The 16528-nt window shown below is 43.4% G+C and overlaps 1 protein-coding gene across 3 annotated transcripts; it reads left to right on the top strand.

The window, feature by feature from the left end:
- The first annotated feature begins 3 nt into the window (after nucleotides 1-3).
- On the top strand, nucleotides 4-15859 carry LOC307222860 (uromodulin-like). Of its 3 annotated transcripts, XM_079988433.1 has the most exons (9): nucleotides 2953-3423; nucleotides 7156-7227; nucleotides 7840-8010; nucleotides 9091-9296; nucleotides 9933-10093; nucleotides 11131-11376; nucleotides 12252-12411; nucleotides 15247-15382; nucleotides 15706-15859. In XM_079988433.1, the coding sequence occupies exons 1-9, from the start codon at nucleotides 3180-3182 to the stop codon at nucleotides 15795-15797; spliced, it is 1488 nt and encodes a 495-aa protein (XP_079844559.1). In that variant the 5' UTR covers nucleotides 2953-3179; the 3' UTR covers nucleotides 15798-15859. The 3 variants fall into 3 exon arrangements, with proteins under 3 accessions (XP_079844558.1, XP_079844557.1, XP_079844559.1); XM_079988432.1 differs by lacking the exon at nucleotides 2953-3423 and adding an exon at nucleotides 4-220 and having other exon boundaries at nucleotides 15247-15859; XM_079988431.1 differs by having other exon boundaries at nucleotides 2952-3423; nucleotides 15247-15859.
- Nucleotides 15860-16528: the final 669 nt, after the last annotated feature.

The following is a 16528-nucleotide window of genomic DNA, read 5'->3' as shown; positions in this document are numbered from 1 at the left end:
TGGGAAGCTGAGGCTTCTGGGAGTTGTAGTCGTGTGTGTCCATTTTCTCGTCCACAAACGAGGTCTGAGTTGTCTTCTCTTCCCAAGTTTGCAAAGAAAGAGCACATTTGCGACGGGCAATGCCACCCCAACAATTTAGCTTCCGGTGGGAACCATGTTTTTCATTTCTGGAAGAATGCAAAACCTAACAGGCAGAAACCCAGCTGGTGCAGCTGTCCCAGTGCGTAATTTATTGGGGGGCCTGATGGTTCCCTTAGCTGCGTTTTTATTTTTAAGATTAAGCTACAACTGGGGAAAGTCAGGCAGTGGGGCTTTTTGATTACATTGAAGCCCCCTCCCCCGGCCACTTCATCCCACAATTCCAGCTCTAGGAACTCCCTGCAGGCAGGCATCTTCACCTTATCCCTTTCAGCACCTAAAACATTTTTCTTTAGGCCAGCCTATCCAGACATGCAGAATATAACAGGTGTTTAATCTCTTTTTAGCTACTGTTGTTTTTCATCAACTTTCCCATATTTTAAATACCTGTTTTTATTGATGTACGCGACAACAGCAGCACAGATACTACTGGCCCAGACATGGAAAGAAGACAAAGTTCTGATGAGAGATAAATGGCTGATGAAGATGATGGACTATGCCGAAATGGCGAAATTGATTGGGAAAATCAGAAATCAGGAAGAGAATAATTTTAAGAAGGAATGAGGAAAATTTATAATGTATTTAAGAGAACACTGTAAACAGCTAAAAACTTTGGCAGGATTTGAGTAATGCTTGTAATGTACGAAAAACTATGGTAAAAATATTGTTTTTCTTAAAAAAGAAGAAAAAGAAAATAAGGGAAGCAGTTGGGGGGGGGGGGAGAGATTGATAATGGTAACCATGGAAGGGCAGAGGGGAGTCAAAGGATTCAGGGAATCCTAAATGATGAGGCAGATGTTTTGTTTGAATTTAAATATGTTTTGTAAAACTCTCTCTATATATATTTTAAAAAATAATGTTTTCTTTCATATTTCTGTAAACAGCTTTGAGGTTTTCTTTCCATCAAGCAAACTTTGTTAAATAAATGAATAAATACAGCATGCCCAAAACAGAGATGCACTCGTGGGGAAAAGTGATATTGGTTTGATTTTCATTTTTTTTCTGGTTAATAACTTTTATTGTTTCCTGAAGAAAAGTTACAAGTTCATTTCACAGATACAAACATGATCAATGCAAACCAGCTACTCTAAACACTCCTTGCTCCTACAAAACTGTAACACTCTTGATCCTGATACCTTATAAATTGAATTTCTGCCGGTCACATAATCTGTACTGGGTGCTTTTCAATGGAAAGCTGCTGTTATTATTTCAAGTGGTGTTAATTATCATTAAGAGTCAAGCAGGAGCAGGGCCAGCTCAGTATATTTTGCTGCCTGAGGTGCAAGACAAGATGGCACCTTTTCCCAAGGAACATGCAGAAGCCAGTTGCAGTATTGTGGGAAGCTGGACTGTGCACACATTACCACTTATTCTAGCTTCCTTGTGAAACTTCTTCAGCATTTTAGTGCAAATTTCTCCTATTAAACATATTTGTTTGGCAAGGAATTCCTAATAATGTGCATTTTTGTGTTTTCATTAATATATTCATTTTATGTATATCTTATGCATTTTTGTAAATACTATTTGGTTGGAGAACAGCATAACAAAATTTAGATAAGTGTGAATTTTGCTGTGTTTCGTTTTCTCATTATTTTGGAAAGTGTGAATTTGATAAATTAGGCTTTAAATGTAAGCCGAACTTCTTCCCCATCCCTAGCTCCCACCTCTGGTATTTGAAGCCGAGTACCAGTGATGTTAGCCACAGTCCACTGGTATCCTCCAGCTTCTTAAGAAACACTCCAGTTTTATTTGCTTCCCCTCAAACCAGTCTTCATCCAATTAGAAAACGGAAGCCACGATGAAGCTGAAGAGTGTGGGTGGTATTTGACTCAAAGTAGACCCACTGAAATTAATGAACACAAGTTAGTCATGTCAATGGATCTCAGTGGAACTACTCTGAGTAGTAGAACTAGCACTGAATACCAGGATATCAGGCAGGAGATGTTCCCATGTCTATCTGCAGGTGCCAGGGAATCAGGGGTTGTACCTGGGTCTTGCTACATGCAAAACATGGAAAGGTTGGCATCCATCTGTCTTGGGAGACAATGGAGGAGTGTGCCTTTGCGGGTGAGGTCAAGCAGTTGGACAGTTGCAGCGCCTGCTGTGACTGTAGAGACCAATGCAGGAGAGAGATGTTTTGCTGCAGCTGGGGCAGATGAAGGCATCTGATTGTGCTGCTACAGATACACCCAGGGGTGTAGCTTGCTGTTCCGGCACCCGGAGCAGCAGGGGCAGGGCGATCTGCCCATGGGGGTACTGCGGCGATTCACGCACAGGGGCACCGCAGCAATCCGCCCAGGGGGCCGATCGGCGTGGTGGCGATGCACTGGGGGGCGGCGATTGGCACAGCAGCGATTCACCTAGGGGCATTTTGTCACCTCCCCTCGGCTGACACCTGGGGCCGTCTGCCCCCACCGCCCTCTTCCTGCGCCCCTGGATATACCATGGCAAATCTTCTTTCTGCGCTTCTCCCAATGGTCATGTGCTCTACTACTGAACCACAGCCCTGTGGAACTTCCACCAGCCTCCTCTGCTACTGAATACCTTTACTGGGGACCACAGGTGTGCAGAATGAAAGGTAACTAACTGTTTTGAGATTTCCAGTTGGTCTTAATAAAGATAATGGGCAACTGCTGCCCTTGGAATCAGTTTCATGAGGAACCTTTCTCTTGCCTCTTCCCCCAGTTCAGTACAAGCGTGAGATTTTTCTGACTGCTTTGGGGAGGAAAACTCATGCAGAAATCTTATCTGTGTCTGCTTCTGCCCTTTAGATATAAAAGCAGAGATGTAGTTAAACACCTGCAATGTTTCCATTCAATGATCGTTATGAGGAACATCTGGAACACCCCCCCCCAAAGAAAGCACTTTTCTCAAAGCACAGTTGAGGAGAGGGAGGATACCAATAATTCTCTAAATGAGTAGCAGAAAATAATAAAATAACATAAAGAGAAAAACCGGACAGTTGTTTTGGACCTTGGGTGACGGTTGATGGAGACCTGAAATTAAAAGCAGGAAGATGAAACTTTCTGTTGGCAGCTGCAATGAGAAGACCTCGAAATGGCACAAAAACAATCTCTAGGGAAGCCTTGGTGGGATTGGAAGAGGGTCAGCTGCTGAGAGATAATATAAGGAGCTGGGTGGGTGAAAGGGAGGTCTGTGTGGCAGCTGAGGAGGAGCTGCAAGGTTGCAAGAAGCTGGCTGAAGCGAGTAAGAGACTGAGCAGCGAAGTTGTGGATGCAGCCTGGTCTCCTTTATCCATCTCTAGCCAAAGGGGCCTACTTCCAAGTAAGTGTGCAATGGCTTGTACCCTTAAAAGCTTTGGAAAGGGATGCGTTGTATAATCATTGTTTTGTCATTTTAGGCTGACTGCACAGAGCTCTAACTAGTTTTGGCAGTATCCTATCTCTGTCTTCAAGTGCTCCCTTTGGAAAAAAGTCCTAATTCTCTTTTCTTTTCTCTCAAGCTGCAATGTTAGAAAGCAATGTCATATAAATATATATGAGAGTTGCTGTATTTCAAAATGTGAGTTTGTTGAGGTTTTCTGTGGGGGACAAAGTTGTTGACTTCTGACATGGGTTGCCATACTTCCGTATTTTCCCAGACGTTTCAGCAGTTTCCACCTGGACGCTGCTTCTGACTGCCTTATTCCTGCTATGTCTGGGAAATTCTGGACATATGACAACCCTAATATGTATTCCTAAGCAATGAGCAGTTAAAGGGCTTGGTAATTGTCTTTGAGATGCTGGTGTTTAAATGGTGATACTGATAGCTATTTGTTTTGCTTTCCCCCCAAAGTATGCCAGGGTGATACGATTTTGGAAACTGACATTCTAAATGTTGAATATAATTGTTCCCATGTCTGCTTGCATTTTTTTTTTTTCTGTCGGGGATCCAATGCCTTAACAGGTGCCTGAAACACATTTTAGCTGAGAAAGTTAGATCCACCCAACATCGGCCTGTGAGATGCAGCTCTTAAAGGCATAGGTATCTTACCTGCAAAAAAAAGCTGGCAATCCTATCTAAGCTAGAACCTCAAGTTCTCTGAAGATGCTAATTTTGCAAACAATTGGGTAAAGGTTCTATTCACTGCTAGGCAAAACAGTCTGTTTCCCCCTTTATAATATGGAGACTGTGGAAGTTTAACTGCTTGGCTAATCATTTTTTTTAAATAATAATAATTGTAGAACCAGTTCTGTGGATAACCCTATTGTATTATTTACTACAATTCTTTCTTGCTACCCTTAAGACAGCCCACCATCCATCCCTCAATGCCATTTTGGCTTTCTGATCTAAAAAAGAAATATTCTGGTACCTGTGTGGCACTTTCTCCAACTCTACAGCCCCTCAGTATTGGAGAGCTCCTCCATTGCTTCCCACTCACCACCCATTAATATTTCCCAGGGGTTCCCAAACTGTCTTCCCCTAGCTTCATTCAGGTTATCTGCATGGTGTCTTTGGATCTGTGGTTGAAGATGGAAGATGGCACATCCATAGCATATTCATTTTTTAATAGTATTTTAATGTGTCTCCTTTACTCCTTATATATTGTGTTATAAATTCTACTGAATGGAATAAAATGCAATGTGCGAGAAATAGAAGCATAGATAAAGTGCCATTGAAATCATACAGCACCTAGCACAGCACCTAGCACTGCACATCACAATTGCTACAACAAGCTGCTGCAGTTTGTTGGTGGGTAGATTTTTTTTGGGGGGGGGCATGCACACATTGCCAAACCAGGAGAGGTGTCATCAGAAATGGGGACAAAAGGGGACATAGAATTCCATAATGTTTTCAAATTTAGAAATATTTACTATATTTTAAATAGAAATGCATATATCTAACCATAGAGGGGAAGACTCTTGACCTGAGTACCTGCTCGGGTCCTGTTGCTCACAGCTGGTTGGCTATTTCAAGACCCGCCCCCCTCCATCCATACTTTCCTCCTTAGGATTCCTTATTTTTGAACCAGACTTTCTACCACACTGAACAGCCCTTCCATCTTCAGCTTCAGTTCCTCAGACCTCGTTGGACTGCAATCATCATCCCTGGTCATTGGCTGACTTTAAAATTAGCCAATGTTTTTTTAAATCCTTCTGCTCACACCTGTTCAGCATGATAACAGCCAACCTTAAAAATGCAACAAGCCCCATCAAGGTGTAGCATTCCAGGGTTTAACTCTGCACTGTGTGAACAAGTCCTTTCTTTTATCTCTCCTGAATCTTCCAACATTCAGCTTCGTCGGTGTACCTGAGTTCCAGTGCTATAAGAGAGGGAGATAAATATTTCTCTGTCCACTTTCTCTTTTTTAAAATAATAATAATAATAATATATATTAACATTTTAAAGGCTACAAAAGAAAGAAAAAGAGTTAAACAAAACAATACAATACAAAAACAAAAACACCACACAACACCAACACCATAATATTAAATTAACAAAACAAAATAAACACAATTTAAAACACATCCAATAATTTCATTATCTTGTCTTTCATTCCCTTGTTTCAACGACCTCCTCACACCTCCCTTTTTGTATTCCACTTTAATTGACTGTTTCAGCAATTCCTTTCCATCTTCCTCTGTTTTCTGCCCTATAATTTATCTTAACATATTCTAACCTTATTTTTTCCCTTTAATATATAATTGTCTTAACATATTTTAACCTTATTTTCCCTTTAATACTCTAATAATCTATTTGTACTTAATTCCTTATAACATTTCTACTAAAGCCATATAACTCCTTTCCAACATTTTTCTAACACTCATTAATTTTACAATATTTTTATAAATAGTCTTTAAACTTTTTCCAATCTTCTTCCACCGACTCTTCTCCCTGGTCTCGGATTCTGCCAGTCATATCTGCCAATTCCATATAGTCCATCAACCTGGTGATCTTCTGTCCACTCTTAACTCTTTTCCAAGTCCCTTCTGCGAGTCTTCTTCATATTTATACTTGAACTTTACTTTGTCTTCCACTGATCTTATTTTTATTTTCTCTGTCCACTTTCTCAATGCTATGCATAATTTTATACCCTTTTATAATGTTGCCTCTTCCTCACCTTTAAAGTAAAAAGTCTCATACATTGCAGCCTTTTTTCATAGGGGATTTGCTCCATTTGGTTTGCCCTTTTCATTATATTTTATATTTTATATTTTATATTTTATATTTTATATTTTATATTTTATATTTTATATTTTATATTTTATATTTTATATTTTATATTTTATATTTTATATTTTATATTTTATATTTTATATTTTATATTTTATATTTTATATTTTATATTTTATATTTTATATTTTATATTTTATATTTTATAATCCGCCCATCTGGCTGGGTTTCCTTTGCCACTCTGGGCAGTGGCGGAGCAAGCCGATCAGGCGCCTGGGGTGGCGCGCCTGCCCTGCACCCAGGGACTGGGCCAGCCACCCACGGGGGCACAGCGGGGCCTCCAAGGCATCTGCCTACCTCTTCCCACTCAGCCACCCTACCGCTGTGGGTGAGGTGGCGGGTGGACCGTTTGGGGCAGTGAGGAGCCTGTGGGTGCCCAAGCCACCGTGTCACTCCTTGGAGAGACATGTGGCTCAGGCATGCTGCAGGCCCCGTGGTGAGTGCTGCCCACCATTTTGTCACCCCCCTCAGTGGGACACTCTACTGCACCCCCCTTGCTATGCCCCTGACTCTGGGCGGCTCCCAACAGAACACTAAAAACAGAATAAAACTTCAAACATTAAAAACTTCCCTGAACAGGGCTGCCTTCTAAACCTTTCACAACTACACAATATCTATTTTGAAGTGACGTCCAGAACCACACAAAATATTCCAAATGCAGTCGCACCATATATTTGCATAATGGCAGTATGATACTGGCAGTTTTATTTTCAATTCATTTTCTAATGATTTCTAGTATGGAATTTGCTTTTTTTTTTTTCATGGTCACTGCACACTGGGTTGACATATTCGCAATATCGCCTATGACTCCAAGGTCTCTCTCTCTCTCTCTTTGCCCCCCAGAAATGGCCATGAAGTGCTTGTTGCTCCTAGTTCTGGTACTCCTCCTGCCTGCTACTGAGACAACTTATCACAGTAAGTTTCCTGATGGCCTTCCTGGAAAACAAAGAGGCTGATAGAATGTCATCAGGGCAATAGATAAGATGGCCATAGAAGTGTCATTTAAAACTGAGTTTACAGTTTGCCAACTGTGCCCCATCAACGATATGGCTGGTGGGCATACAGCTTGCCTCCCAAGCCTCCACAGGAGGTGAGCGATCCTCGCAGATGCTTAGGATGGAAGTTGTGCCCTACCAACTATATGGCTGGCAGGCATGCAGCTTCCTTCCCAGGCCTTCGTGGGAGGAGAGTGATCCCCACAGAGGCTTGGGGAAAGGTCGGCAATTCTGGGAAAGGGGGGGGGGGCACCAGAGGGATCATTGAACCACGGCGCAGGATATGCATACCAGATGGAGCTGGTAGACAGCTGCCCTGGACACAGAATTGACCTGTGCCTCCATGGACAGCTATGAGTACAAAATTACTCCCAGGCTGCGCACCTGGTCCTTCAGGGGCACAGTTACCCCATTCAGGACCAGACTTGGGACTGGGCAGCCCATCCAATTGAGGACTGTCCTCTGAAAAGTAGGGTACCTGACCTCCCACCCCTCCACTGGCCAACAGAATGACGGCTTTCCTCTGCTGTAGGTCATCTGATGGAGCTTCCCAGTGCAGGAGGAGAAGCTGCCCCACGTCCTCGGAGGAATCTGGGAGAGCCTTGCTTCCCAAACCCATGCTGGAACCAGGGAGACTGCACTGCAGTTGGGAACAATGCCAGCTGCTCTTGTAAGCCAGGGTTCACTGGCTTGCACTGTAAAGGTAACACAGGTCTGCTGTGCTGTGGGGAAGTGGATGTCTTTCTCTCCCCATCCCCCTTCCATCCCTCGGTGTGGTTGATCCCAATTATAGAATGGTAGAGTTGGAAAGGGTCCCAAAGGCAATCTAGTCCAACCCCCTGCAACGCGGAAATTGCAACTAGAGAATCCCTGACAGATGGCCACCCAACCTCTGCTTAAAAGCTTCCAGTGAAGGAGAGTCCACTGCCTTCTGAGGTAGGCTTTCAAAGTTCCTTCCTTTCACAGCACTTTGCCAAAAAAAAAACCCTGAAGGATTTTACATTACGAAGGATTCCGGGGTATTTCTGAAGCAGAGGTGAGGAACCTTTTTCAGTCTGAGGGCCACGGTTGCTTAAAACCAGACTTCTGTGGGGCCACATGCCAGTAGTGGGAGGGGCCAGAGCTGCAGTAGGACAGGGCTCTGTCCACACTCTTTCATGCACCCAAACATTTTCAGCCCACAGATGTGCACATACAGAACCCTGCTACTCTAGATAGTTCCCTGCAACAACAGGACAGCAATTTGGGCTGCATTGGAATTGTCTGTGAGGCAGTGGAGTGCTTAACCTCCCACCCTAGCAACCTGATAAAACAGTGTGTGTGTGTGTGTGTGTGTGTGTGTGTGTGTGTGTGTGTGTTAGGCCCCATCTGCACTATAAAATTACAGCACACCATGGTTTCATATCACTTTGAACCACTTTGAACCACTTTCACCCAAAGAATTCTGGGAATTGTTGTTTGTTCAGTGTGCTGAGAGTTGTTAGGAGACACCATATTCCCCTTAGAGAGGTACCCATAGTTCCCTGCAAAAAGGGATTTACCTGAGAATTTTAGCTCCGAACAACTACAGTTCCCATGATTCTCTGGGGGAAGCCATTAGGATTAAAGTGGTATTATACTGGTTTAAATGTATAGTGTGGATGGGGTCTTAAAGGCCCCTCCTATCTCCAGCATTGGCCACGCCCACTGGCATGCACCCACAAGCACCCATCCACCATGGCATGCACTGCTCAGAGGTAGGGAGGTTCCCCCCTTGCTCTAATTGATGGATTTTCTCCCCCAGAAATGGTGGTGAAACTGGAATGCATGGAAGAGTTCATGAGGATGCTGGTGAGGAAGGAAGCATTTGAAATGCTGAAGATCCCCCTGGCCTCTCTCCACCTGAGTAGCCGTACCTGCCTGGTCTCCGAACAATGGCAAGACGGAGTCAGTTACTTTGGTGCAAAGCTGACTGGGGAGAACCACACCACCTGTGGCTCCACCATTAATGTAAGTGCTCTGGAGCAGCTCGTAAAGAAGATCTGCACAAGATGCAACTACTTATTTTTATTTTATGTACAAATCTGGAGCAATTTGACAAAAAATATATAGACATGCTCACTGCCATTGATAGCCTTCCTCCTTCTCTTCTTCTTTGTGTTCTTTTACCTCTTCCTCCTCCCATCCATTACATTACAGAAATTCAATCTTGAAGTAACCAATGCATGAGGTAATGTGGCCAGATTTTATATTTGTTATGTACTGAGTTGAATAAGATCCAAAATGCAGCAGTCTGATTGGTTCTAGAACAATAGGATCCAAAATGCATCAGTCTGATTGGTCCTAGAACAATGCAGCAGTATGATTGGTCTGCAGGAGCCACCCAATGCAGCTCCAGATGGTTGTGAATCCACAACGTAATTGGCCTACAGGAGAATTCCGGAATTAGCCAATCACGTGCGACCCATTGTGTAAATAATGTATATAAAGCAGATACTTTGGGGAAACTTTCATTCCTCCTCACCACTATGAGCTGAATAAAGAGCATGAAATCCACTCTTGACTCTGAGTATATTTCAATATTATTGCCCTCTTTATCCACATGTGGTTTTGAACCCCCTAATCCAGTTTCTGGTCCATTTTCAGATCAATGAGACTCATGTGTCCTACGCCAATGTGATTGAGTCTGGCAGTGACAACGACCAGAGTATCATCACCAGGAGTGTCCAGATCCGCTTGCACTTCTCCTGCATCTATGCCTACAAGCATGTGGTTGGCCTGAGCTATGGACTCAGGCCTGTGGACAAGTAGGTTGTTGTTGTTGTTGTTGTTGTTGTTGTTGTTGTTGTTGTGACGACTCTGACCAGGGGCTTCCCTCTGATGGCCACAGCCTTTGGGCTGCTGCCCCATCCTTGCTCCACTGTGGCATGTGTTGCAGGGCTGGCCAAGAGGGATGGGGGAGAACTTTGGTTCAGTTTAAAGGCAAACCCATCTAATTTTCACTTCCTGAAGCAAGACGCAAACCAAAGCACAGCCGTCCCCCAAAATTCACACTTCTCCGAATTTTGCAATGCAGTTCTCCAGCCGAGTAATTTTTGTAATGCATTTACAAAAATGCATGCACTAGGGTAAAGTGCACGTAGAAATGGAAAGTGAAAATATGAAACAAAAGTACATCGTGAGAAAATGTTTTCGAAAACAATGTGTATATGAGACACAATTCCATACATGTATATTAGAAAATCATACTAAAATGCTGTGAATTTTCATGAGGATATTTTAAACCCTGCTGGAAGTGAATTGGATCTTAATGCCTGAGGGGGTCTGTAGGGAAGGAGGGGGTCTTTCAGGTATTTGGGACCTGAGTTGTTTAGGGCTTTAAACTGATGTTGAATTGGGCCTGGAAGCCAGTGTACCAGATTATATGAGATCTAAATGGAACCCCAGTTGTAATCTGGCCACTGAATTTTGGACTAGTTGAAGTTTCCAAGCAGTCTTTAAGGGCAGTCCCACATAGAGATTATTGTGACAATCCGGTCTGGAAGTGGGCCAATTAGATGGACCAATAGTCTGATTTGGTACTTCCGAAAATGGGTTCTCCCTAGGCATGCTGGAATCTCCCTCTTCTCATTTTGTCTTCACTTCTTCTGGCATCCATCACCTGAGTTTGCTATTAGATATACTTATTTAACTTCCTTGTATCTTGTCCTGGGACTCCAGAATTGGGTGGGGAAAGGTGGTGATTGTGGGAGAGCGGATAAGCATGGGCAGGTGGGTTAGGTTTGTCCATGTGAATCCCTGACTGACTCTGGCGGGATTTGTGTGTGGCTGCCTCTTTTCCTAGGATTGTCCAGTTTACGGTCAAGGAAGGGGACTTCAGAGTCAACATGCAGCTGTATGAAAACGCCAGCTATGTGCGTGCCTATCCCAAGTCACAACTGACATTCCTCGTAACAGACATGCTCTACGTCCTCGTGAAAATAGAAGGGCAGGATCAGGCGAAGTACTTCTTCCTCGGCATGGAGGACTGCTGGGGCACTCCGACAGGTGACCCTCTGGACAGCACAAAGCACTTCCTGATCATGAAGGGGTGAGAGTCTGGCATGGCATTTGTTGAGGGGTTTGATCCTGTATATCCGCTTTCCCCAACTTGTGGGTTGCAAAGCCTCTGCAAGTGAGTTGCGGGCTTTACAAGTAAACTCCCCCCCCCCATTATTTATTTATAAAAAAAATATTTTCATACCACTATATCATAAACAAGAATATCAAAATGGTTTACAGCAATGAAAACATAAAACCATACAATAAAAAAAATTAAAAGCAGGCATCAGTTAACTATTGGGGAAAGATGTATTCTTAACTGCCTGCATAGGCCTGGTGGAGGAAAAATGTTTCCGGTAGCCATTTAAAAGCTGGCACAGAATTATCTGAGGATTTGTAAGGTGAAATTGCTACCTATTCAGGATGAGTAATATAATATTTTAGGTAATGATACAATAAGGATAGGAATTGAAGTGAAATGTAAAGATGTAAAGTTTAATTTTGTAAACCATCAAATGGGAGGGAGGGAAATCGTTAGGCTCAGTCGATCCAAAGAGATAAAACAGAGGATACGATGTTGTGTAATGTGATTATATGTAAAACCAATAAAAATCATTTATAAAAAATAAAAATAAAAGCAAGCACAGGAAGCGCCTATTGAATCTCCATTGGCAGAGAGTTCCACTGGACTGAGCCGATGACACTGGAGGCTCGGTTTCTCACCATTGTCAAATGAGCCTTGCCAATGCAGGGTATGACCAACGATGCTCCTAAAGCTGCCTGTGGTTACCAGTGGGGTGAAAGGCACTTGCACATTATCAAACACACTTTTTTAAAAAAATTATTGTGTTCCAGGACTGAATGCTTACAGCCTGGGTTAAGTTGGGAGCCTGGACATTTAAGCTTGTGCTTGGTCTCTTCTAGGTGCCCTCACGACAAGACACTGACTTTCCTCAATGCCGTTGGTAACAGCACTGTGGCAAAGTTTAGCTTTCAGATGTTCCAGTTCAAAAACTTCCAGGAGGTGTTCCTGCACTGCCAAGTGCGCCTTTGTGTACCAGAGAACAAAGAGCCCTGCGCCAAGGTAACCTCTCTCTGTGTGTCTTTAGGATATTGGGCACTCTTCTGCATCTCTGTAGGGTGTAGGTCACCACTGTGGTGCTCCTGGGCTTGCATGTATCCTCAGATGCTAGCAGGATCCCATTGACCTTCCCCAATCTTGTGCTGAAAAATATATTCCTTAGTCAATGGAAGGCTCCCCGCCCCCCGCCACCAGTGTAATTGTTTTATAATGAGTGCCTCTCTTTTATAATGATGTGTATGTGTGTGTACAATCACACCAAAGAAATGTAGAAGAGCAAAACAAAGGATTGCAAACTGGAATAAGGGTATTGCTACTGGTGTACAAAACTTGAAACACTGTAATTTAAAAATAGAACTGTGTAATCTGCTAGGCTGCTGCTATGCCCGGTATATAAAAGTATAGCAAGCGAGTAATAATCCTGTATTGCAGGGGTTGTGGTCTGACTCCACAATTTTGATAATAAAGGAATAATTGCTGGTGGCTTACTAAATTTGAGAGATCTAGTTGTTGGGGAATTAAAAACAAACATTTGTCCACTAGGCTGCAGCTAATGCCCAGAAGTATAGCAAAAAATATATGCATATAAGGGTGCAACTCTTAAGGATGAGGTATTGTAAAAAATATAACTGTACCCACTAATTGGTGGTTGCTGCTGCAGCAGCTGTATATAGAAGTATAGAAAACCATTGTCAGGGTGGGGTTGCTGGTGCAAAGGTGAGATAGAGTGGTTGGAAATTCTGAAATGCACTTGCTTAGTGGGGAGAAGCAGAGCAAACCCACTGGCAAGGGTGAGGCTGCTAGAGGTGAGATATTTGCTTACCAGTGACGGGAAATTAAAAATAAATCTGTAAGCTATGAAGCTGCTGTTGATGCCCAGTACAGTAGTGACCAAACAGCTACAAGGATGTGCCACTGATGCAGCAGAGGTGTATGCTAAAGTAGATACACAAATTTTATATAAATTAGCAAAATATTATGAAAGGATGGAGAGGCGACGATATAAAACTCAGCCACTGCTTCAGAGAAAAGAAGACAGCTAATGCTCCTTGATGGGTGGGGACAAGGGTATTGTACTTAACTAATAGGGACACAGGTGGCGCTGTGGTCTAAACCACTGAGCCCCTTGGGGTTGCTGATCAGAAGCTTGGCGGTTCAAATCCGCATGATGGAATGAGCTCCCATTGCTCTGTCCCAGCTCCTGCCAACCTAGCAGTTCGAAAGCACACCAGTGCAAGTAGATAAATTGGTACCGCTGCGGCGGGAAGGTAAACGGAGTCACGGTGTTCCATTGTGCCAGAAGTGGTTTAGTCCGGCTGGACACATAACCCGGAAAGCTGTCTGTGGACAAACGCCGGCTCCCTCGGCCTGAAAGCGAGATGAGCGCCACAACCCCATAGTCACTTTTGATTGGACGAAACCATCCAGAAGTCCTTTACTTTTTCTTTTTTTACCTTTTACTTAACTATTAAAGAACAACAAACAATTTTGTAGAAGGGTAGGAAGGATGAGAAAAGAAAGGGCTGGGAATTTAAACTCCTGGATTGAGAAGGACTGGATTTAGGAGCATGGGTGTACATGCAAAGCTAAATACTAAGGTCAAGGTTGCAGGGCGGGGTGGTGGTGGTGGAGTGGAATGATGACATCCAGTGAAGCTGAATGTTGGAAGATTCCAGACAGATAAAATAAAGGGCTTCTTCACACACTGCAAAGTTAAAGTATATGGAACTCTCTCGTGCATGAGGCAGTAATAGCCACCAACTAGGATGGCTTTAAAAGAGGCTAGGCAAATTCATAGAGGAGAAGGCTATCAGTGGCTATTAACTACAATGGTCAGAGGCAGTAATGTTTCTGAATCCCAGTTGCTGGAAACTGCAAAGGTGGGGGGTGATGTTGTGCTCAGCTTCTGCTTGTGGGTTTCCCATAATGGGCATCTGGTTGGCTACTGTGAAAAGGAAACTTCTTGGGCCATTAGCTTGATCCAGCAGACTCTTCTTATGTTCTTATGTTTTATGCACTAGTTAAGTAATAAAATAATCAATTTTTAAGATATTAATAGCCCAACAAACAACTGTTTTGGGGGGGAGGAAAATAGATTTTAACAATCATTTTTGATATATTTTAGCGCTTGTAAACCGCTTTGTGAGACTAATGATCTGAAAAATGGCAATTAAACAAAAATAGGAATTTAATAATAAACATTTAAACGTACTTTGGCTGCAGGTATGCCGTACATTTAAAGCACCCAACCCTCCCAAGATTCCTGGAAACTGTGATTTACCCCCTCATAGAGCTACAATTCTTAGCATCCTTGGCAAACTACAGCTCCCAGGATTCTTGCAGCAGGGAAGTCTTGTGCTTTAAATGTGTGATGTGTACATAATCTTTCTTTAAACCTTACCTTAAAAAAAAAATCTGCACAGTCATTTATAATACAGATTAATGCACAAACAGGGCAGAACAGACTAATGATTGAACATGTGAAAGTGACCCAGAGCAGAGCTTGGCTGATATGTCTACTGTTGGAAACTGAAATGTTGGACTACAGTAACCCATGCGCTGATCCAGCACAACATTTTTTTTAGATTCTTCCCTTTCCCAAGTCTTGTTGCAAAAGATCAAATGAGATGCTTGTGTATTGTATCCTTCCTTGTGGCTCTTGGGAGGGAAGAGGAGATCCATTTTAATTTATTTAAATTGAAAACAACAGGTTGATGGGCTTGCAGAGATGGCTCGTTATGTGGCTATAATTATTGTGTTATATAAGATGATGCATCTTTGTACACATTCAGTAGTAGAGTAAGACTCATGCCTTTTCCCTCTTGATCTTGACTGCAGCAGTGTCCCAGCAAGCAAAGAAGCAAGAGGGAGCTGGCTGATGACTACCAGAAGATCATCTCCTATGGTCCCATCCGTTTCCTGGCCTCATCACACTTGGAAGTGCGGGATGCTGAGGACCAACAGCTCATCTGGAGTATGTACCTATCTTCCTGGACAGGTCATGAACAGCCCAGATCAGCCTTTCCCAACCTGGTGCCCTCCAGATACTTTGGACCACAGTTTCACTCAGTCCTAGCTGGCACAGTCAATGGTCAGGGGTGATGGGAGTTGTAGTCTGAAACATCTGGAAGGCACCACCAGTTTGGGGAAGGTTGATCTGGGCCACTGGTGTTCAGCCTTAGACCCCTGCTGGACTCCATCTCCCATCATCCCCAGCCAGTCTTGGTCATTCTCTCTTGCCACAACCCCCATCCTCAGTTACACTAACCTGCCTGACTCTCTCTTACCTCCCCTCAGAAATGCAGCTGTGGATCCCTGGTGCAGTGGTTTCAGCAAGTATTGCTGTCATCATCATTTTGATTGCTGTTGCAAAAGCCATGAAGAAATGAGCAAGCTGTAAAAATAAACAGCGGCAGCAGCAGAATTCCAAATAAATACAATTGCAGATAGATGTGGTGTCTCACTCACTAGCTTGCTTTACTCTGGGAGTCAATTTAGGGGTGAGAGATACGATGTATGATGGAACTGTTTTGTTCTCAGCTCTGCTGCCCCATTAAACACACAAAGCAAGCAGTGAAGGAACTTCTTTGGGTTGAGATACTACTGTGGGACTATCTCCTGGGTGGCAGGAGGCTGTGCAGGGCCAAGAAGGGAGCTTCAGGGACCCAGATGCCTTCCAGCCAACATAGCAAGAGAGGTTGGTCCGACAGGCTTGCGGTGAAAGGTAATGAGACATTCCTAGCTTAAGGTTAAGTGAGACAGCATAGTTTAAATAAATCAGACCATCTTTTGGCCAGTTCACTATGTAGATACGCCACTACCAGGTATTTTGTGATTTTACCATCGTATTTATTTACTCGATCCATGTATATGCTACCCTCCATCCAATTAGCATCAACCTGGGTCCCCATATGTTGTTGGGACCATGACTCTCAGCCTTCCTGACCATTGGTGATGCTGGCTGGAGCTGATGGATTACAAATCCAACAAGTAAGGGCTGCATAGGCCCTGCAGTATTGTAATGCAAGTGGAAGCAGATCTCACAAACACACCCAACCTTTCCACGTTGCAGCCTGGCTTATGCACTGTAATAGCGGCATAGGTGCCTGTCCTTTGATCC

Source organism: Podarcis cretensis (genome assembly GCF_951804945.1).
Source record: "Podarcis cretensis genome assembly, chromosome: 8".
Classification (NCBI taxonomy): domain Eukaryota; kingdom Metazoa; phylum Chordata; class Lepidosauria; order Squamata; family Lacertidae; genus Podarcis; species Podarcis cretensis.
The sequence above is the reverse complement of the archived record's forward strand: the minus strand, read 5'-3'. Positions and strand labels throughout refer to the sequence as shown.